General features: G+C 39.5%; 2 protein-coding genes across 3 annotated transcripts in view; one reads left to right on the top strand and one right to left on the bottom strand.

Moving 5' to 3' along the window:
* The window catches only part of c6h8orf74 (chromosome 6 C8orf74 homolog), a 55,185-nt gene that overhangs the window by 6,678 nt on the left and 24,692 nt on the right, over window positions 1–23,815 (bottom strand). Inside the window, exon 4 of one of the 2 annotated variants that reach the window (XM_069886619.1) lies at window positions 18,730–19,006. The exons of the other annotated variant lie outside the window; for it this stretch is intronic. Coding sequence (XP_069742720.1) covers window positions 18,794–19,006 — 213 coding nt within the window. The 3' untranslated portion in view covers window positions 18,730–18,793. Of the gene's footprint in view, window positions 1–18,729; window positions 19,007–23,815 lie in introns of those variants that run through there. 2 annotated transcript variants of the gene reach the window in all.
* On the top strand, window positions 7,678–17,127 carry LOC138736699 (transcription factor Sox-7-like). The gene is made up of 2 exons (XM_069886616.1): window positions 7,678–8,016; window positions 14,812–17,127. The coding sequence occupies exons 1-2, from the start codon at window positions 7,788–7,790 to the stop codon at window positions 15,666–15,668; spliced, it is 1,086 nt and encodes a 361-aa protein (XP_069742717.1). The 5' UTR covers window positions 7,678–7,787; the 3' UTR covers window positions 15,669–17,127.

Genomic DNA, 23,815 nt, shown 5'->3' with positions numbered 1-23,815 from the left:
GAGACATTGGTCTTACCGACCCCTCCAAAACAATCAAATTTCTGACCTTCAGACCTCAATCAATGGGTTTAATGAGAGCATCTCCTCCACAATATTCCTTAATACCAATGCCCGCAAAGCTGCATACTCAGCCCCTTACTATATTCCTTGCATTTTAAAGTGGCCAAATACTGCTCTAGCTCCTTTTACAAGTTTGCAGATGATACCACGACTGGAGGCCAGATCCCAAACAAACAGCAAGTACAGGAAGGAGATAGTCTGATGGCATGCTGAAAAAAAAGGAGCTGGATATTGACTTTGGGTAACAAAGGGAAGTATATGTCTCTGCATATGTCGACATTTCCAACGTGGAGATGGTGGAGAGCTTTGAGTTCTAAGGAGAATACCAATGATCTGCCCTGGTCCAACCACATCAATGCTAAGACCAAGAAAGCACACCAATGACTCTACTTCCTCAGAAGCCTAAGGAAATTTGGCATGTCGCTGAGGTCTCTTACCAATTTCTAGAGATTCACCTGAGAAATATTCAATTCAGATGCACCACAACTTGACTCAAGACTGCGAGAAACCGCAGAGAGTTGTGAATGTCAATAAACCTCCCCTCCACCAACTCCATCTCTAACTCCACTTGTCCCAGAAAAGCTGCAAACATATTATGGAGCCATACTCTCTTCTCCCTTCTGCTATTAGGCAGAAGATACATGACCTTGAAAACACGAACCTCCAGATTCGAGGACACTTTCTTTCCTGCTGTTATCAATCTTTTAAACAGATAATGCCCCTGCATTGTTTTAACTGTGATTTTCTCTATATCCTACATTTTGTTTTGTTACACTATACACTACACTCCTTGACTTACCGTAACAAGACACCCTGTAATTTTGTTTTATTATGGCGCTACCCTTTGTCCTTAAGTATTGAGTTAACTAGTTTGGATAGGATCCAAAACAAAGCTTTTCAATGTGTCTTGCTGTACCTGACAATAAACAATTCAATTCAAGACTCTTCCTGGAACAATACAAAAAGCAGACATTCGTAGATTGCAAGAAATAACAGCTCTTCTAGAAGGGAATTCGAGGTTCCTGACTGTTTTATCTTGTCACTTTTTCATTTCATTTAAAAAATAAGCATCATTAGCTCTATTAACATTCTAATATCATATTACTATTTCTAATGTTATTTTAACATTCATTATTTAACATTACTCTTACTGCAACATAGTACTGGCCTCCAACTTACTTGCAATAAACCAATTGCGAGATTCATGGTGTTGGAAATCCCAGCAAAGTCACCAAAGGTACAAGGGTAGAATTAATGTAATATCATGGAATAGGGTTGGAACTGATTTATAGCTGAAGCATCATTTTTGTGATTTGAGATGTAATCTGCTCCCTAAGTAAATGATTTCCTTACAATCACTATCATAGCTTTTACTATAGTTATGGTGGTACACCAACAACCTACTGCAGGGGTCAACCTCTGTACCTGCCGAAAAGCACGAGCGACAAGGCAACAAACACCTGGCCAGCTGTCAATCAGCTGACCTGAATGGACCAAGCCCCACCCAGTCGGCTGTCAATCACCCTCTGGAATATAAGCCAGATCTGGCCCTTTGAAGACAGTCTCAGAGTTCGCAACAGCATTCTCACAGCTAGCTCTGTGGAAGTTTATATTGAATAAAGCCTGTAGAACAGACTTTATGTTTTATGTGTTTGCTTCTGTTCGATAGCTCACCACAATTTATTCAAAATAAAATTTAAAGCTGCTATGGAAAAGCTCCTGAGCGCCGGGAGCCTTGAAATCAACCCACACCACCTGAAAGCGCAAGCATGCTTCGAGATCTGGAAGCACATAGTCAAAGCAATCATTGAGGGACACACCAACGAAATCCTAGACTCCGACCAAAAAAGGCTCATTTTACTCCGATCGAAGCTGGGTCCCCGAGCCTTCCAGGCACTCAAAGACTGCACCGGGTACTCACAAGTGATGAACATCCTCGAGACCATGTATAAACCTCCCACAAACGTGGTTTTCGCAAGGTACCTCCTAAGTATCTGTGCCAAACTGCCCGGGGGACGGCTGAGTCCTACCTGGGAGCCCTGCGAGAGTTAGCCCAACCTTGTCTGGCTGAACCCAGGGTAAATGAAAGGGAAGTCAAGAGGCTGATCAGAGATGCCTACATCCAAGAGCTACACGCGAGAGCGTAAGGCAGAAGCTGCTCGAGGACAATATCTACTCACTGGCCAAAACAGTGGATGTAGTCCGAACCCTGGAGGCAGCAGCCCTGGACAATGAAGCCTTCGATTCCAGGCTTCCCCAGGCCTCCACATGGTCAGCACAGACGGCTGCTGTGGCCCTAGACCAGACTGTGGATGGAAACATCGTTGATGCGGGCACCCAGTGCCCTTGTAAGTACTGTGGGTCCCTGTGTGGGTCTGATCGTCGATTGCGCCAAAACTGCCCGGCCAGAAACCAGTACTGTTCAAGATGTGGCAAGAAAGGCCACTTTACCCAAGTATGCCTCTCAAAGCCTGCCGGCAGTTCAGCGACCCTCTATGACCTGCCACCCTCCCTCTCTATCCCCACAACGTGTGATTACCGGGCGACGCCATTGACCCGCAGCTACTTTCAGTCTCCCCAATCCTGGCGGCCCAATTTCCGGCTTCACTGGCAACGATAGTCACGTGAACGCCATGCACCCAGACCAGCCCTCACCCTCGCCAGCGCCATCTCACGAAGACTACAACGATGTCAATTCTGCCACACGTGATGACATCGCCCTCGCAGATGGCGTGACATCACTTCCCCCAGCGTAACTAGCGCAGCTGGGGAAGAAGGCCACCCATGCCTCGCACTCCCACGTGGCTCCAAGCGCAGGTGCCACCACTACCTGGGCCCTCCCAGGCCTACAATGAAGATGGTACCGATGACAATGATGATGTGGTCAACATGGGCACTGAATAGGCTGCCCTACCGACATACCCATGCCTCCTGACACCGCTAATCACCGCACACCACACCCCATGCTGCTCAGCCGATCTGACTGTGGCGGGGGAGACATACACCGAGTTCAGGTTCCTGGTCATGCCCAAACTCTGTGCCCCAGTCGTCCTGGACTTAAACTTCCAATACCACTCGCAGAGCATCGTCCTCACCTTCAGGGGCCCCTTACCCTCACTCACGCTCCAAAGCACGCTGTCCAACCAGCCCCGGCCAACCTGCGGCGTCTCCACTCTGTGCATCTTCTCACACCTCACTGCAGACTCGATAGCTGCCAGAAGTAGGCGGTAATGCGCTGCAGACAGAGACCATCAGGGCAGATGTGCGGTGGCTTCTGGCAGGTGTCATAGAGCCCAGAAACAGCCCATGGAGAGCCCAAGTCCTGGTGGTCAAAGCAGGCAGCAAGCCAAGGATGGTCATGGATTCCACCAGATCATCAACTGGTACACGATGCCTACCCCTTACCAAGGATAACTGACATGGTCAATGAGATAGCCCGCTACCGGGTCTTTTCCATGATTGACCTGAAGTCGGCCTATCACCAACTCTCCATCCACCTGTGGGATAACCCTTAAACCGCCTTCAAGGCGGACGGGCATCTGTACTAGTTCCACTGGATTCCGTCTGGGGTTACAAATGGGGTCTCCGTTTTCCAGCGGGAGATGAATCGAATGGTAGACTGGCACAAGCTGAAGGTGACTTTCCCATACCTGGATAATGTCACCATCTGCGGTCACAACTAGCAGGACCACAATGCCAACCTGGAGAAATTTCTCCGGACGGCCGAGGAGCTGAACTTTACTTACAACAAAGAGAACTGCGTATTCAGCACCACCCGCCTCGCCATCCTGGGGTACATCGTGGCACATGGTGTCATCGGCCCAGATCCAGAATGGATGCGCACATTAATGGAGCTGCCCCTCCCCCCATGTTCAAAGCCCTCCACAGGTGCCTTGGCTTATTCTCTTACTACTCACAGTGGGATCCCTGTTGGCCCAGGCCACAACTTTAGCTCTCCCACTCGAGGCACAGTCAGCCTTCAGACGCATCAGGCAGGATATCGCAGACGCCATGATGCATGCCATGGACGAGAACTCCCCCTTCCAGGTGGAGAGCGATGCCTCTGATGTGGCCCTTGCCACTACCCTCAACCAAGGGGGGGTGCCTGGTTGCCTTCTTCTCCAGGACCCTCCACAGTTCCGAGCTAGGGCACTCTGCCATTGAAAAGGAGGTTCATCCTCCTCAACAACCAGTGGGTCATGGCGTTCATTTTCAACCCCACCCACAGGACAAGATCAAGAATTTCAACATCTTCTGCTGGAGAGTTGAGCAGGCCATGTACAGATACGACATCCAGTATCGTCCAGGGAAGTTTAACGACTCCTTCGATGTCCTCTCCCAGACCTGCGTATCGCTCCACGATGACCAGCTGCAGGCACTGCATGAGTCCCTCTGCCACCCGGGTGTCACCCGCTTATACCATTTCATCAAGTTCCGGAACCTCCCGTACACTGTCAGGGATGTCAGGACCATAACCGAGGCGTGCCGGGTCTGTGTGGAATGCAATCCTCGCTTCTTCCGCCCGCCCCAGGCTCATGTCATGAAGGCCACATGGCCCTTTGATCACCTCAGCATGGACTTCAAGGGGCCCCTGCCTTCCACAAATCGGTATGTCTATTTCCTCACGGTCATAGACGAGTACTCCCGCTTCCCTTTCGCCCAGTCACCTCCACGGCCACCGTCATCAGGGCACTGACACAGGTCTTCATCATGTTCAGCTACCCTGCATTTATCCACAGTGACTGGGGGACTAGCTTCATGAGTGAGGAACTATGCCAGTACCTGACAGCAAGGGGCATCACGACTAGTCACATGACTAGTTACAACCGGAGAGGTAATGGACAAGTGAAATGTGAGAACAGGGTAATCTGGAAGGTAGTCCTCCTGGCCCTTGTCAAAGGGGTGGTCTGTAGAATACTGGCTGGATGCCCTCCCCGAGGCGCTCCATCCCATTAGATCACTCCTGTGCATAGCTACCAACGAGACCCCTCACAAATGCCTGTTTTCATTCCCCGGGAAATCGGCGATGGGAACATCTCTTCCAGTGTGGCTCGCGTCCCCGGACTGGTGCTCTTGTGTAGACACGTGCGGGCACACAAGGCCGAACCCCTGGTCAAGCAGGTGTTCTTCCCACACGCAAACCACAACTATGCCTACATTAGGTTCAACAATGGCTGGGAAGACACCGTCTCAACCAGGGACCTGGCACCAGCAGGAGAACCCACCACAGCACAGCATCCTCCAGCCCAGGACCATGCCGGCCTGACCCACCCCCCTGACCCTGGGCAGTTATGGGACACTTAAGACCTACGGGCACTAAGGACTCACTACAAGCATGGGGGACGAATCTGCTCCCCCACCCATCCAAAGTATCACACACACCTCAACCCCCCCAGTCACCCCTCCGCGCTGCACCACGCAAGCCGCTCCAGCCTCCGCTGCCAGCCCCCGCATACCCTCACTGACCAGTGACCAGGAGTCAACCCTGCGACGGTCAAAGAGACTCTGATGGCCGCTGGGCCATCTAAACCTATAAATAATATATATGTGTTTTGAGGGTCTGGGTAGATCATGGACTGCAACCTCCTCCCCCCTCACGCCGGGACAATTTTAAAGAAGGGGGTGAATGTGGTGGTACACCACCACCCTACTGCAGGGGGCAATCTCTGTACATGCAAAAGAGCATGGGGGACAAGGCAACACCTGGCCGGCTGTCAATCAGCCGACCTGAATGTACCAAGCCTCACTCGGTTGGCTGTCAATGACTCTCCAGGATATAAGCCAGATCCGGCCCTTCCAAGACAGTCTCAGAGCTTGCAACAGCATTCTCACAGCCAGCTCTGTGGAAGTTTATGATGAATAAAGCCTGTAGAACAGATTTTATGTTTTGTGTATTTACTTCTGTTCGATAGCACACCACAATAGTAATATGTTTTCTTTCTCTTTGGCTTGGCTTCGCGGACGAAGATTTATGGAGGGGGTAAATGTCCAAGTCAGCTGCAGGCTCGTTTGTGGCTGACAAGTCCGATGCGGGACAGCCAGACACGGTTGCAGCGGTTGCAGGGGAAAATTGATTGGTTGGGGTTAGGTGTTGGGTTTTTCCTCCTTTGCCTTTTGTCAGTGAGGTGGGCTCTGCGGTCTTCTTCAAAGGAGGTTGCTGCCCGCCAAACTGTGAGGCGCCAAGATGCACGGTTTGAGGCGATATCAGCCCACTGGCGGTGGTCAATGTGGCAGGCACCAAGAGATTTCTTTAGGCAGTCTTTGTACCTTTTCTTTGGTGCACCTCTGTCACGGTGGCCAGTGGAGAGCTCGCCATATAACACGATCTTGGGAAGGCGATTGTCCTCCATTCTGGAGACGTGACCCACCCAGCGCAGCTGGATCTTCAGCAGCGTGGACTCGATGCTGTCGACCTCTGCCATCCTGAGTACTTCGACGTTAGGGATGAAAGCGCTCCAATGAATGTTGAGGATGGAGCGGAGACAACGCTGGTGGAAGCGTTCTAGGAGCCGTAGGTGATGCCGGTAGAGGACCCATGATTCGGAGCCGAACAGGAGTGTGGGTATGACAACGGCTCTGTATACGCTTATCTTTGTGAGGTTTTTCAGTTGGTTGTTTTTCCAGACTCTTTTGTGTAGTCTTCCAAAGGCGCTATTTGCCTTGGCGAGTCTGTTGTCTATCTTGTTGTCGATCCTTGCATCTGATGAAATGGTGCAGCCGAGATAGGTAAACTGGTTGACCGTTTTGAGTTTTGTGTGCCCGATGGAAATGTGGGGGGGCTGGTAGTCATGGTGGGGAGCTGGCTGATGGAGGACCTCAGTTTTCTTCAGGCTGACTTCCAGGCCAAACATTTTGGCAGTTTCCGCAAAACAGGACGTCAAGCGCTGAAGAGCTGGCTCTGAATGGGCAACTAAAGCTGCATCGTCTGCTTACATATTTACATATTTACATATTGTATATATGGGTCAGTAGCTAGCTAAACAGAACAACGTTATTCAAACCAAGCAACTGGAATGGGAATATTAAAATATAGAGGAAATCACTCATTTGGGAACAAAGGACATGCTGGTAGGTTAACTGGCAACTGTAAATTTTCCCTTGTAGAGGGCTGGCAAGAGAATCGGTGAGAGCTGGTGGCAGTAAATATTAAAATGAACTGAGGAGAATGGGAATGGGACCAATGGGAATGCCCTGAGAGACAAAGAAAACTCAATTGATCAAATGGCCTCTGTCACAAAGAAAGATGAGAACTTTGTGCCAATCTTGAATTAGATTCATAACAATTCAGAAAATCTAAGAAAAAAATTAGTAATCGAGTGATGAGAGAAAAATACCATCACAACACACAACATTGTTTTAATTAGTCGAATTATGCCAAATCCATTTCAGTTTACCATGTATTGCTGGAAAATAACCTGAATGATTCCAGAGGAAATCTGTTTCCTTACTCTGTTGTTTTAAGTTTGTTGCTACAAGTCTGAGCTGCTTGGTTGCAGAACCAGATAAAGGGAGGAGCTTCTACTAAAAACAGGCTTGTGGTCATTGGTTAAAGTTGCCATCAACTGACACAGAGAATAAATGAATCTGGGAGACTCTTTTCCTGATTTGGGACTTGATCTCACCAGCTTTAAGTATCAGCACCACTGAGATTTAGTCCTACTTGCTTTTATATACATTTCAAAGAGTTGTATAGATTAGTTTTGATTGAAGCAACCCAATCAACAGTGATGGCTATAATAATGAGTCCATACTCGTGGACAGAGAGTCTGGAGTCTCCACTACGAGAAGAAAAACCCAGGGCTGGACTTGTAGCTCACGAATCTCCAGCCAGAAGCAAAGCTGAGCCACGAATCCGGAGACCCATGAATGCCTTCATGGTCTGGGCTAAGGACGAGAGGAAAAAACTAGCTATTCAAAATCCTGATTTACACAATGCAGAACTAAGCAAAATGCTAGGTAAGTGTGAAGAAAACCCTTTTAAAAGTCACAATGCTAAAACATGTTCATTACATTAAATATATATAAAGATAGACAAATGTGTAAATTGTTACATCTGAAATGTGTGTTATTTCAATCCTAAACTGTTAGTTTGACTAAGTACACATTCAAAATCCAACACAATTATTTGAAGTTGTGATAAGGCATACATTTTATCAATTAAATTTATTATTTATATTTGGAAAGTGTTGCCAATAAGTATTTACTTCACTAAAACAAACACAAATAGCATTACAACAAAATGTAACATTGTTTTGATATCAGAATGTTAAAATAATTACAAAGTGTTAAATCACACATTTTCTGGATAGCTATTGACCAGAAAACGCAAGCAGACTTTAATTAGCAGAATTTTAACAGAGGTAGTTATCTGGAATATATGAAAAATATCAACAATTTAAATTATGCTGCTTTTTATTCAATAGAACTAGCATTACATGAGGTTTTGTAGCAGTTTTAATGTGTAATGAATCTATGTAATTAGAAAATACCAATGGTCAGTTTGGCTATATTTGAATATTTTTTAAGAATTATATTCAGTTTCCCCTAGACCTAGATACAATGAAGTAATTCAGCGATTTGGGTTAAATCCAGCAGGATGCATTCAAAAAAATAAAGTTTTTTGTTTTGACATCATTTTCAAAAATTAATAGCTAGTGTGTTATTTACAGACCATGCAATCATTATTAACTTCAGTTTCTAGCCCCAACAGTCTGTCTTCTTTTAATTGTTTGATGCTTTCAGACCTGATCAATTTTATCATATAATGTCAAAATTAGAAAACACATTTCAACTCAAACATGAAATAGATAGATGAGGTCTATTTCCCAGAAACCAACCTCTGAAGCACGGAAAGATTTCCATGGAAGTAAAGATAGCTCCTTTAATTAACACAAATCCCATTAAAACAAACTTTAAAAATTGACAAATGCAATGCACTAATTGTAAGTATTCTTGACATTTTAACACAATATCTTAAAAACTGATGCATGTAGAGTCTGGTACCTTTTGTCTCTAAATATGTAAATGATACAGAACTGTAATTTTCATCTATTTCTTTCTGCTTCTGACCTGAAGATGTGCATTTTGTTAATATACACTATAACTGTTACTAGCAGGAATCATTTCATGGTCAGGTATAGGAAAACCATTTTTGTTGTGACTTGTATTCTTTAAATAATTTCAGTCACATTTATCATAGAAAATATCGTGATAGAGCAGCAGAACCCTGGAATTAAGCAACAGTTCATGTGTCAACAATAGAAGTTAAAATATTTCAATGTTAGTAAAGGTTCTTCTTTAAATTTACACAAAGGTTATTCCTGAAAGGACCATTTTCTCCCAAATACTACTTGCTTCATAAATAACAGTATTGATGTTTTAGGTCATATTGCTTGTGTTATTGAGTGGGATATCAATTAACAAATCGTTATTTCTTCCCAACAGCATCGTTCGAAAATAATAATATTAATTTCTGTAAACAACATGATAAAGAGGAAGGAATTGGAGAAGATAAATGATATAAAGTTGATGAAAGGTGCAGCTTCTAAAATTAGTAAAAAGAGAAACAAGAGAAGACTAATTAGAGTTAAGATTGGGAAAGAATTATACGTGTATGTATTGAACATTTTCCCCCATTTTCTTTGGTAGTTTATAGGAATTTAAAGATAAAAGTGGAAGAGTTAAATTAGTTACATCCCAGAAAGGGGAAAAAAACAAGCGAGGGCAAATTGATTCCAGAAAACAAAGTACAAATGAATAAGATGCATTGCTCTTGTAGTTTTTGGGAATGTTTATCATGTCCCTTCCATGGTGCCAAAAATAGATAATCATGGAAATAGTGAGGAAGTTAACAGATCCTAGGAAAGCAAATGTTGCATCATTATTAATAAAATAAAGCAGAGGGATGGGATACTATGCAAATTTATAATAAAGTAGACATCAGAGCCTCTTTCTAGCATATTGATACAATTTTGGAACTTGGTAAATTACTAATCTTTTATTATGAACCATTTCCCCACCTTGAATCAAAAGATCAGTACAGACATTCTGAATGGGAAGGAGAAATAGAACTCAGCTGATTTAGACTGAATACATTTTTATGGTATTAAAAAAAACTGTAAATTGTGATTATGTCTGTTAAATACATTATTTATAACTTCATCAGTACTGTAGCTTGCTTTTTAGGCAATGCAGAATTAGCTTGTTTTTTTCTATTAATTTCTTACAGCATATCAAGTACAAATTGTATTCATGTCTGCAGCTGATGGTTTGGTAGTTTCAATTAAGATTTGCTTGATTACTGGGTGCAGGGTGGAGTTACTAGACTTTGTCACAATATGGCTGGAACACCTACATTTAACCAGAATAATATGATTTTGATTTCTGGCCAGAGAAGAGAAGGGAAATAGAAACACACCTGAAGTAAAACATAACAGTCTGCAGGTCAAACAGTTTACTTTATTTAGCAAAAATAAAAATACATAACCAACATTTCAGGCTTGAGGAATGGACGAAATGTGGGAAAGTACCCAAACAAAATGGGTGGGTGGGGGTAAGAAACAAATCTGAGCCAGCTTAACAATGTTTCTTGCAAGTTTACTCTGGAAAGAAAACCAAAGTAAAATCAGCAGATGCCAAATACAGTACAAGTACACTAAAACAAAAATAAAATTTGTAATATTAAATAGGAGTTAGTATCTGTGGAGGAAAAATGAATCAGTTAATATTTGATAAGCAGGTTAATTATTTGGGAATGGACTCTTTAAGCAGCTGAGGGTCCCATACCTGTAACAACTTGTTTGTTCTTTCCACAGAAGCTGACCAAGTGGTTTCCAACATTTTATTTTTGTTTGAACTTATTCTGGAATTGTTATCAGCAAAATCAGATCCTGTCATGGGAGCCCACAGTAAGAGTATGATCCTGAGACCAATTTAAATCAGTTCCAAAATTAAGTGAAACGGGGAGCACTATGGTAAATTCAGGCCATAATATAGAATTTCATTCAAAATCTATCTGCTTACCTATTTTATTTAGAACTCTCCAAATGTTGTATTCAAGAGAAGGAGAAGGAAAAATGTGTCCTCTGTTTTATAGTACTCAACATATATGTAGAATCGCAGCTGGTGGTTATACTCTCCAAAGTTTGATCTAATTGAAGCCATTTAGCACAGGTAATCAAGGATTAATTTCTAGCCAACTTTATTTTTGTGCAGAATGAGATTTTTGAGTGTTAAGTGAAATCATACTAAGAACATAAGCAAAGAGTGACTACACACTTCTTTTTAAGTATTTTTACTGATGTCTGCAGCTGATTTTACAATATAAACAATTGAACAGTACAATTACTCAATGTGCTACAAAATTCGGTAAAAAAAATTAAATCATTATGCAATAAGAAAATCCAGAGCACAGACACAATCACCACAATACAATAAGCTTGAACTACAACAAAGAGCAAAAAGAAAAATCCTTTCCTCTAAGCAAGGTTGAAAGTTGTCATGGATGAATCAAGTGACACCAACTTGGAGAGGGACAACACAGTGCCAAGATTCCAGAACAACCTTAAATCTTAATGTTTTAATAATCCCACTTTAAAAATGAATTAACATGTCTTGTTAAAATAGCAAAGATAGAATTTTCTTGTGTAATAAAAACATATTATTTTGTCCTATTTAATTTCAGCCAAGTCTTAACTTCTCAGAATGAAATTGATTGTATTTTTAGACCACAATTTTAAACGTAGCATTTCTATCTTGTTTGCTTCAGCAAATGGCCTTGATTCAACATCTTGGTATTCAATTTTTTAATTCCTATGCTTTTTCAGTAAATGCACTCAGTCTGTCACTTTTCTCTCATGCTAACTATCTGAATCAGTATTCATGCAGATTTATGATGATGTGGCTTAAGACTATATGAATTGAATCAGTACAAGCCTAGTTCTCATGCTACATCACCACCAAAAGAAGGTATTTAGTTTCTGAGTGATACAAAAATGGCCCGAATGATAAGGGGCTTTGGTTACATGAATAAAGTGAAGAAGCAGGGCAGCATCTTTTTTGGAACAGAAAAAATTGCAAGGAAAGCTGAAGTAAATTGACTACTGAGAAGATAAAGATTGCGGTTCCCATTGCCAGAGGGAATTTCATAGAATGAAGATGATTAGCAAAAGAACAAAAAGATGAAAAACTGTTTTGCATATAGTTAGGGTCTGGAATATATTGCCAGAAAGAGTTGTGAGAGGTAGTCAAGAAAAGCTAAACAAGTACCTGAATGAAATGGGGGTAAGGTTGGGTGTGCAAACAGCTGAATTCTCCTGCTTTGAACCAACACAGACTTAATGGGTTAAATTGAATTCCTTCAGGTGGTAATCTTTATGTAATTTTGTAATCAGCTTGATAATGTATGATAAATTTACAGATAGTTATTTGCAGGTCTGAACCACAGTTGTACCCTTTGAATTATGTACATAACCTTTCCTTTAGCAGTACATTCTGTTATTTCCTCAAAAAGTTCTACTAATTTTGTCAGGTTTTAAAAATCTGAAAAGGCTATCTTTAACTCATTCCTCTGTGGGAAGAGGTTTGTTTTGATCTCATATCATGTCTTTAATATATATACAGGCTGCCACAATTAGACTCCATATTTACTCAACTTATCCATTTCCTTTTAGAACAAAAATAATTTTGGATGCAATCTTTATTTCATTGCATGTATTATGGCTATTTGCACTTTATTTAGCAAACACATGAATGTCTTCAGCAATTAAATTGGTAAAAAATACTGAACGATATTGTAAGACATAAAAATAAATATTTTAAAAAACTATTTAGTGATTTGAGATTAGGCTCAGAAATGATGATATGCTACCTGCAATAGCTTACAAATAATCAGGGTGTGGGTGAGATCTGGAGAGTGATTGGAATCAGTGGAGCAATACCTCCTAGAAAGATAAAGTGAGAATGGACATTTATGGAGGCCTTGGCAGCAATTCATTTTATTGTGTGAACTGTCAGACAGAGTCAGGTCAGGTCAGGAGTGCCAACAGAAGGCAGAGTGCCATTGATCATATTTTAACAATAATTATTAGTTAAGTTAGTAGATGAAAATATTAATCTTCTTTGTGTGAATTTTGAGGTTGCCCAAATACCATGTTACTCACTGTGCTAAGTATTCAAACAAAATACTAAACAATCTTCACTGTTAAAATATTAGTATGTTCTTTAAAGATGAACATAATCTCAGGATGATAAATAACCCACTTAACAAGGATTAGAATTTGAGAACATGTAAAAGGGCCACAGTTGATGGACCAAGATGTGCAGGGTATTGCTGCTGTTCATTTAAATAATTTTTAATTTAAATTTAATTTTAGACATATGGTACAGTGACTGACCACTTCAGCCCACGAGTCTGTGCTTCCCAATTTACACCCAATTAATCTACACCCCTGGTACATTTCGAACGAGGAAACCGGAGCCCCCGTGGAAAACCCATGAAGCCATGGGGAGAACGTACAAACTCCTTACAGACAACGGAGGAGTTGAACCCCAGTCCCAATCGCTAGCACTGTAAAGGCATTGCACTAACCGCTAGACCAACCGTCCCGCCCCTTGATTACCACAAAGTTCAAATAAACTACCCGAATTGCCATATGTATTTGCATAGGATCTCAAATAAAGAAAATATCTCCATTTTCCCACTGATCATTACAGACAGCATCTAATAGCCTGAATATGCCTGAGATTTTCTGATCTCAAAAGCTAAGCAGGTTCAGGACTGTTCAGTACTTGGAGGGGAGACTGCCTAGGAATACCAGGTGCTGTAGGTTTCTGTGAGAGGTTCTGGACAAAGTGATGGCTCTCTGCCTTACGGTAGACAAAAGTTAAAGAATTTCATGTATGTTACATTCTACATGTAGTATTACATGACAATAATTTTACCTTTATATAATTTTTTGAGCATTCTTGATAATATTGAGCATTTGCCCATATACTCTTCCAGGTAACAGCGCCCTCAAGTGGGCAGCATGATGTTCTCACATCAAATTCCTGACTAATTTGCAAGATGAATGAAAATTCAGATTCCTGTTAGCCTTTAACAAATTTCCATTCCATTTTAAATGGGTCAAGGGCACGAGGGGCATTTAAATATGACATTCTGGTTTGTATTCACTTGGTACAAATCTTAGTTGGGTTTGTAACTTCATATATAAAATAAAAACACGATAATAAAGAAGTCTTTATTGTTGTTTTCAGGTCTGTAAAAACAGAATAATATTTTGTTCATAGCAAAATTTGGTCTCTCCATTTAATTGTTAGTTCTGCTCTCAGCTTCCACAGCAATTCTGATAGATTGATTTTAGTTTCAAGCTACACACAAGGTTTTATGTACAAATGGGTGCTGGATGAGATACCTGTCATCTGTCATCTACTCCTGAACTTTACAATCAGATTAGATTAGATTTGCTAATGAAAATGTATCAGTGAACATTGCCATAGATTGGGTAAATGTTCATGCAATATTAATTCTCATTTAATTGAATGTATAGTTTATTCTCATAGTTTGCTGCCTTTCATTGATATCTCCCAAGTACAAGTGGTATACTATTCAACATTGTGTTGAAGTAGCCTTTAACAGTGTCGATATGATCATATGTAAAACTAGAAGGTGCAATGACTGATGAAGCATCATTAACTCATAAATAAGTATGATTTTGCTCTGTCTAATTTAAACCATGCAATACATTTTAGGCAAATCATGGAAAGCACTCAATCCTTCACAGAAAAGACCTTTTGTGGAAGAAGCTGAAAGACTGCGAGTCCAGCACATGCAGGACCATCCCAATTACAAATACAGGCCTCGCAGGAAAAAACAGATCAAACGACTCTGCAAACGTGTGGACCCCAGTTTCCTGCTCAACAACTTCCCCCACGATCAGACTCCTGTGCACAGTGGAAGGATCTGTCGGGGACCTCTGGAGGAGGAGGAAGATAAAGGCTATCTACCATCCTCGAGACTTCCTGCCATCAGCAGATTCCGGGACACACAGAACACAAGCGGTAACTTCGACAACTATGGGCTACCCACACCCGAGATGTCCCCTCTAGATGTAGTAGATGCTGATCACAGTTTCTTTCCACCCCCGTGTACAGAAGATTCTCCTTCTCAGATGAATGGAGTGATCTATCATTCAGATTATAGCCAAAGCCCCATGCGATGTGGAAATCTGAATCAGATATCAATCTCCCAAAATAGATCTCCCATGATGCATCCTTCTGCCAACCATCCTCCACCACCTCCGTATTATAACCGAATCCAACATCCAGCCTTCCAATCCATGAATTCAAGCACATCAGTCCACCTATCTCCCCCACGTGATCACCATCATCTAGATAACCTGGAGCACATCAGCCAAGCTGAGCTTCTGGGGGAAGTGGACCGTAATGAATTTGATCAATATTTGAACACCTCCGCTCAATTGAATCAAGCAGGAATGGTAATGAATTCACATTTATCTGATGTCAGTCCATCAGGACGCACGAGTTCGGAGAGGAGTCTAATTTCAGTCTTAGCTGATGCTACTGCAGCATATTATAATGGCTCCTAGTCCACTTATTGATAGACTCGAACTTCAATGGCCAATAAAATTATTAACAAATTTATTTGGACATGGAAATATCCTCAGGGTTTTGAAATGAACCATTAATGGCTTTCATAAGTGAAGAATAAAAATATTTATGTAGGCAAATTCCTTTGTCATTTTCTGAATGAGAAAGCTTCTTTTGTGGTCTTTGTAATTGTAAACTGTTTAAGATGCACTTAATATCCAATGACTTCTTAAAATTGATAGTGTGCAAGCTCCTGTATTATTAAAAAAACATAGACAGTTACCTGTATTTTTCTTATCATTGTTTCATTATGTCCAAAATAAATTTAAAAAGGGAATATGCTGTGCCACTTCAAAATTAATGATTCAATATCAAAATTGCATGCTCAGAACTTTCAAATATGTACATTCCCTTCACAGCATTATTTGGTCATTAATTGTGGGGAGGGGGAAGCATTCACCCATTTTCATTATGAATGGAATTTTACCTCCCTTTGGTGATCTAAGTAGTCTGTCTACAAATTAGATGATGATTTATATTTACTTATAATTAGTACTTCATAAAGCTTTAAATTGTCGTTGAAGTTTCCTTGGCAACCTTAAGCCAAAAAAAGTTTCTAACCAAAAAAAAATCAATGATTTTAGATACCCTAGCTAAAACTGTGGAAATTAAAAATAGATCATCTGGATATCATATTTTATTTCCAACTATGCAGCCATCCAAAAATCAGACTTGAGTGATTCAAAATGCCCTAAGAAAAAATGTGGCATGTTTTGACCATATATAATACTGTTTTGATTATTCAGTAATTTTTATGGACTATTTTGGTTTCTCACTAAAGGGAAGAGATGGAATAAAGTTAGAAAAAAAACATAGCACTTTAGCAATAGTTTTGTGGTCAAAAGTATTTAGATTCTCATGTAGTTCTCAACATTTATCAGTGCTCACTTACATTATTTTCCAGGTAGCTTCCTTCAGTTATCAGAAGGCATTTCTTTTATAAATTGCTGCATTGATGTATCATTTGGTCACTAATTTTGTTTTTAATATCACTCTTAAAACATGATTAGTTTACAGCTTTTTCTGCTTTGTGGTATATGTACACAATACCTATAAAAAATTCAAATCAATGCTTCAAATGGATAGAACATATTAATACTGAAATTTGCCTATTACATAGTTAAAGAGATGTCCTACAAATGATGTGACTCTATTTCCTAAATATGTATATTACTTTCCCAGTTTCACTTTAATATTTTAAAGTTTTGAAATACAGCAGTTGAAACAAATTTGTAGCATTTATAATCCAGTTGTATAACTGCCAACTAACCTACAAATTCGAAATGATCTCTTGAATTAGTATACATTTGTGAAGTAATGTTCTGTTATAATTTAAAATCTAGTCACAAAACTAAGCTGTACTGAATTTCATTTCACTTATTTTTAAAATAAAGGAATAAGGTCAAATAACCATGACTTGTGTCTGTTTTTCTGAGTTTGGGACTTTGATTCTGAAGCTGGCGGAAGAGCACAGATCTCTGTTTCCTGCCTGATAACACAGCCTCTACCCTATCAGGATGTTTGTAGTTATATTACCACAGTCACCAGATTGAGGAACGGACTCATATAGATATGAATCTTGGGGTGGGGGGTAAAATAAATTGCTCATTAACATTATCAGGGACCAGTGAACCAATCAGAAGATTTAAAAAGTTTATTTTTTTCCAAACCAAATAACAGCTCAAATATTAGCAGAACTTAATATGTATGATTCATAAGGTTCATAAACGATTAAACAAAATACTCACTTTTTTAGAATACCATGCTTTGTAAGTGTGCGATCTTATTCACAATAGGTAGAATTTTAGTTTGCCTTTTAAATATTATCTAATTGAGATTTAAAATTAACTTCAAATAGTGAATGATGAAATCAAAAGATTTTACTAAGTCTAAGTGCTCTTGAGTATAATGCTACTAAAATTTTCCACAAGAATGACTCAATTCCTCCACAGCCTGAGGCTTCACTGAAGTGGTGTGGACACAATGGATAACAACCATTTTGATCACCAGCCCACAAAATCAAAGTTAATTTAGGACTGGAGCTATCCAGACCAGTTGTTGAACATTATCAAAATATATAAATGCACTCCCCTCCGCTTCTGAGGTCGGTCAATCGGATAGTGAAAAAATTGACACTCTGAGAATTAAGAGTTGGTATAGGTGGGAGAGAAGTAGATTAAGGAACTGGCATCCTGCTAGGCTTGGAGAAGCTAAGAAGTTGGTGGCCATGGGTGGCAGGGGTAGGGACCTGGCATGTGTATCAGGTGAAAGAAATTAGTATTGCCTGAGGACACAGGTATTTTGGGTCCTCAGGCAATACTGAAGAGTTAGGTTCCATGTTACTTGGGGATCAGAACCAGGCTGGGATCATGGATCATGGTGTTAAATGGACTTAAAAACTGGAGAAAAGTGAGGGATGTGCCGGAAATGTGGAAGTGAGGATGGGAATTAGCCCAAGATTTTACACTGAAGTCCTTCTAGGTTAGTACTCCATTTATCGGAGTTGCTCAAGATCCTTTGCAATTCTTCAAAGGAGAATTCACTAGAGGAAGTATTCAATCAAATTTCTTGACTGAAGCAAATAAGATAGATGGTCATTAATGTCATCATGTGGGGAGAGGGATTAATATGCATTTTCAATTGTATATTACTGATAGTGCAGTTATTGATTAGAATTCCTAGGCGACATTGCTCAGATTTGGGTAGAGTTAGATTATTATGATGTAGCAAAAGTAGATTGAAGAGATCACATCTCTGATCAATAAATTACAAGATAAGTCCTAATATGCCACAGAGCCAAGAATTATTTAATTACTCCCAAAACAATTATATTTTAAGACATGCATAACTTGATTAACAGGAATAAAAGTGAACGTGAAGCAGCTAGATCACATAGGAGACTGTACAGTATCCAAATGAACAAGATAATAAGTACCCAATAAAGGATAACCATCATAGCTTTGATTATTGACTTTTGATCAAACAACAAAAAAGTAGACATTTTAAAGTTTATAATGATTACTTTATTATCTTGTTAAACAAATCTAATTAATAAGTGAAATACTTAAATTTGTTTATTTATTTTCTTACTTAATTTTCTAGTTTTAGTTTGCATCATCAAAGAGGATTGAAGAGTTTTGGATTCTAGGAAGGGCATAGTTGTCTTTTGGAGTTTTAAATCTAGAATTTGAAATGTAGTTTCAATCTCTTTTTGCAGTATTTCAGAAGCTGCTGTCATCTGTATATTGTGTACAGCCTTGACAATTTTTTCCAAACTCTGAAAGTGAAATAATTTGTTGTTGTGAAAAAATAAGCAACTTCTGCATCGGCAAATAACTGTAAAGTTAACACATTCGACTGAGGTAATCTTTGTAGTCACATCTATAATAACTTCAGAAATAGGTGCTGGCCCCTCCCATTTTGCTTTGCCACTCAACAAGACCATGGCTGATCTCATACTTCAACATTACTTTCCTCTGCTATTCCCATAGCAGAGATATCCAGAGATAAATATGTTTTGATTACTGAGTAGGTACAGCCCTCCACACTCTGTGAAGTAATTTCCCCAGTCATAAAAAAACCATGCTTTAATTTGAAACGTTACCCCAAGTTCTGGACTCTAGTCAGTGAAAACATCCTCTCCATAAACATCCTCTTTTGAGCTCTCAACATATTTTGGATGTATCTATGAAACCATGTCTCATTCTTCTAAATTTAACAAAATGACACCTAGTCTATTGAATTGCCCATATGACAGATCTTCCATCCCAAAATCATCTGGAGAATCTTTGTTGTCTGCACTCCTACCGAGCAAATATATTCTTTTTTAGGTAAAGGAGTTCAGTAAGGTCCTATATAATTGTAGGAGCACACCTTTACTCTTGTATCCCAATTTACCTTGCTAATTTCCTGCAGTACCTGAATGATAGTTTTCAGTGGCTTATATATCAAATGATGCCATATCCCTGAGGAACATCAACATTTCCAGTTGCCAATTTCTTTAAAAAAAGTGTTTTTTTTTTAATATCAATGTAGATAACCTTACATTTTTTTCTGTATTTCTTCTATGCCAAGTTGTTGCCCAATCACATGGCTTATCTCTATTCCCTTGAAGCCTGCTCACGTCTTTACCACAACTCATATTTTTGTGCAATCAACAAACTTGTAAGTATTACATTTGGCTCCCTTAGAAAATTTGTTGCTGTAGATTGAGCATAGTTGGAACCCAAACTCTAATTCCTGCAGTATTCCACTAGTCACAGCCTGGTAAACTGAGAAAGATGCATTTATTTCTGCTCTTTATTTCTGATATGTTAACTGGCTCTCAACTCATGACAGTATTTTATTCCCAATTTTCCTTGTTCACCAACCTCTTATTTGATCCTCATTAAAAGCTTTCTGCAAATCCATATTCACCTCACCTATCGGTTCCCCTCTTCAACCCAACTATCTTCATCCTCAGTCTCTAACAGAGTAGTTGAACACTATTACTCATTACCCATGACCATCTTCTTCAAACAACATGTCAAACCAGATAAATTGTTTCTGAGGAATGAAAGCAAAACTTTTACAATCATTAGCTAATAAAGAATATCTTCATATATAATAAAAACAGAAATTTCTGGAAAAACACAGCAGGTCAAGCAATATTAATCCATTTAAACTCACCTATCACACATATTTCCTTCTCCACACCTCTCCCCATCCTTATCTCCCACTGAAAACTGATTCACCCTCTCTCCGAGTTCTGATGAAACAGACTTGAAATATTGATTCTCTTTTCACAGATATTAAATGACCTTCTCCTATTTTTCAAACATTTTCTGTTTTTTTATTTCAGATTTTCAACAAATGCAGCTTTTTGATATTCAACTTTATATATTCCATTTTGACAATTAAAAATAGAAGCTTGTAAAATGTTCAATCATTTGAGGATGTGTAGATTTTTACAAAGGACTCTCGATGAAGAAAATGTAACAGCATCATGGTACTCCTGGAAATGCACATATGATTCTGCCATGAATTAAACTTCTAAATTCACCTGTCATTATGGTGTTGAATGGAGCTAAAGTGTAACAATCCTAATCATTTCTGCATTTTACTGACAAAAGCCAAGCAGAAGGGAGATTTTGTTTTGACATTCAATTCCTGTGCAAGATGCGCAACTCACGTAATAGCATTGTCCAAGTCCATAAAACATGGCATCAAAATGATTGCATACACAATTACAAGGTGCTACATATTGGAATATTTATCCAATCCCTTAAAACTTTGTAAATGTGGCAAAGCATTTGAGATCATTTAAAATACTCTCAAATAGGCACATGATTCAAGAAAATCGAGGTAATAGGCTGAGAGGAAAGGCTAGATGATGTAGAATAGGTTTGTATACAGTAAGTTGACACAACATTGTAAGCTGAAGAGCCCAAGCTGTTCTTAAGATTTGGAGGGATATGAGCCAAATTCAGGCAAATAGTGCTCGCAGGGTAAGGTAACTTTGTCGGCATAGATAAATTGGGTGGAAGGGGCTATTCCTGTGCTGAAAATGTCTTTCATGTTTGATAAAATATTTTAAGCTAGACTTACCTTCAAAGGCTGCTGTTTGACCTTGGCGCTAATAGTTTTGGCATCAGCAATATTCTCTATTATGACCAGTAAGGTAACACCTTTACAGGTTTTTATTTTCTCAAATGTCATCAGGATCACACTTACAGTTTAAAGTAGAAAGATTTATTTGACAGTTTTAATATTGGAAGTAATGTCTCCAGCTTTATTTGAAAGAAAAAAAAATGGGATTCCAGTGTGCAGAGCACAACATTGAAATATTATTGGAAGTCTTGGAGAAAGAATCTGGTTTTCAAAAAGCTAATAGTAAAAAGTAAAGTTATGTCAGGCATGCTAATTAGGTTACTCATTAACAAAAACTGGTTTTGAAAGGGCTTGTTCAAGAAAAATAGTCCAAAAGCACTCAAAACTTAATGAAAATCTTCTCTGGCTACTGAGTGTAATGTTTCTTTTATTACAATGAAGAAACTTTGGTTCTTTTTAAACAACTAGATTTATTAACTAAAGCAACAGCACTAAGAACAGAACACACACAGGCAGGTCCTCATGTGGAGGCATCCATCTTGAATCTACCCAAGGTGCAACAGCATTCCTAAGATGCAACATTCCCCAGATGCCACACATTCCATCTTCAACTCCTCCTGGTGGTAGCACTCTATCACTGCATTCCCTTTCCTTGAGATATTTATTCAATAACCAACAAGTTATTCTTTCCATCCATGTGGAACAGATCAGTCCCAACTTTCTTCCATGGTTCTGCTGGTACATCAGTTATTATTATGAGTTTCTTTGCCTGGTTTGAATGAATTTTCAAACAGGTTTCACAGCCTGAAACCATCCCGTCAATATCAGTATTTATCCCTGGCCAATAAACAGCAGTTCTAGCTCTCCTCTTGCATTTTTCCATTCCCAGGTGCCCCTCATGCACCCTTTTTAGCATCTCATCACAGTAATTGAGGAATGACAATTCTGCTCTGTCTGAGTAGAAGCCCATTTAAAACACTCAGCTCAACTCTGACATTGTATTATGGCTGACATTCACCTCTAGGCCATCCTTCATTCAGATTCTTGATGAACCTCTGTAGAGCTGTGTCTTTTTCTGTTTCAGCTGCGATCTGCTTGGCTTTCATGTCAGATACAGGAAGAGATTCAGTGATCAGATTCACTGGAGATTCACAAGTGTCTCAGTGGAACTCTCATTGTGTCGTTACCCTGGATAACCATCAGCTAACACAATAGATTTTCCTGGTGTGTACACCAATTCAAAGTCATAATGTTATAGCTTCATCATCAGTCTTTGGATTCTCGGTGACATTTCACTGATATTTTTCTTGATTATCACTATTAATGGTTTATAGTCTGTCTCTGTCATAAATGCTAGTAGAGAATACACATAACTTTTTCTTTTCAACAAATTACACTACGGAAATTTCTTATGGAATATTGTGGGATACATTCAAGGCTTATATTCCTGGTCAAATTATTTCTCACTCAGTAGCTTTGAAGAAATGCATCAAAAACAAGATTCATCTATTGGTTGAGAAGATTAAAGACATTGATAAGAAATATGTGACTGATCCTACTGAAGAACTTTACAAACAAAGAATTGAACTGCAGATGGAATATAATTTGTTACTTACATCTTCGATTGAAAACCAGCTAATTAGATGTAAATCTGATTTTTATGTGCATAGTGAGAAATCGGGTAAACTGTTGGCTAATCATCTGAAGAATATTTCAGCTAGACGCCAAATTGTGGAGATTCGCAAACAGAATGGAGAACTGACTGTTAACCAGGAAGAGATAAATCAATCTTTCCAAAATTTTTATACATCCTTATATAGTACAGAATCCCCTCAAGACCTTAGTAATATGTTTAATTTTTTAGAACATTTGAAACTCCCAAAAGTATTACCTCAAGATAACTTAGAATTAAGTAAACCCATTACAGATTCGGAGATCAATAATACTATTTTCTCACTGAACTCGGGGAAAGCACCAGGTCCCGATGGATATTCTGTGGAATTTTATAAAGCTTTTTCTTCTACTCTCTCTCCCTGGCTGATTAAGATGTTTGATGAATCTATCACATTGGGTAAACTACCACAATCATTTTACAGAGCTACGATTTCTCTAATCTTGAAAAAAAAATAAAGACCCGACCGAATGTTCTTCTTATAGACCTATTTCTTTGTTGAATGTTGATTCTAAGATCTTCTCTAAAATTCTAGCGACAAGGCTAGAGAAGATATTACCATATATTATCTCTGAAGACCAGACTGGATTCATTAAAAATCGTTATTCCTCCATTAATATTAGAAGATTGATGAATATTATTTACACTCCTTCACATAAGTCTTCAGAATGTGTTATTTCACTAGATGCTGAGAAGGCCTTCGATAGAGTAGAATGGCCTTATTTATTTACAGTTCTTGAAAAATTTAATTTTAGTCCGATATTTATATCTTGGATTAAACTTCTTTATAATTCCCCAGTTGCCTCGGTTTTTACTAATACCCAA

Source organism: Narcine bancroftii, chromosome 6 (genome assembly GCF_036971445.1).
Source record: "Narcine bancroftii isolate sNarBan1 chromosome 6, sNarBan1.hap1, whole genome shotgun sequence".
NCBI lineage: Eukaryota > Metazoa > Chordata > Chondrichthyes > Torpediniformes > Narcinidae > Narcine > Narcine bancroftii.
Note: the sequence above shows the minus strand (reverse complement) of the source record. Positions and strands in the feature narration are given on the sequence as shown.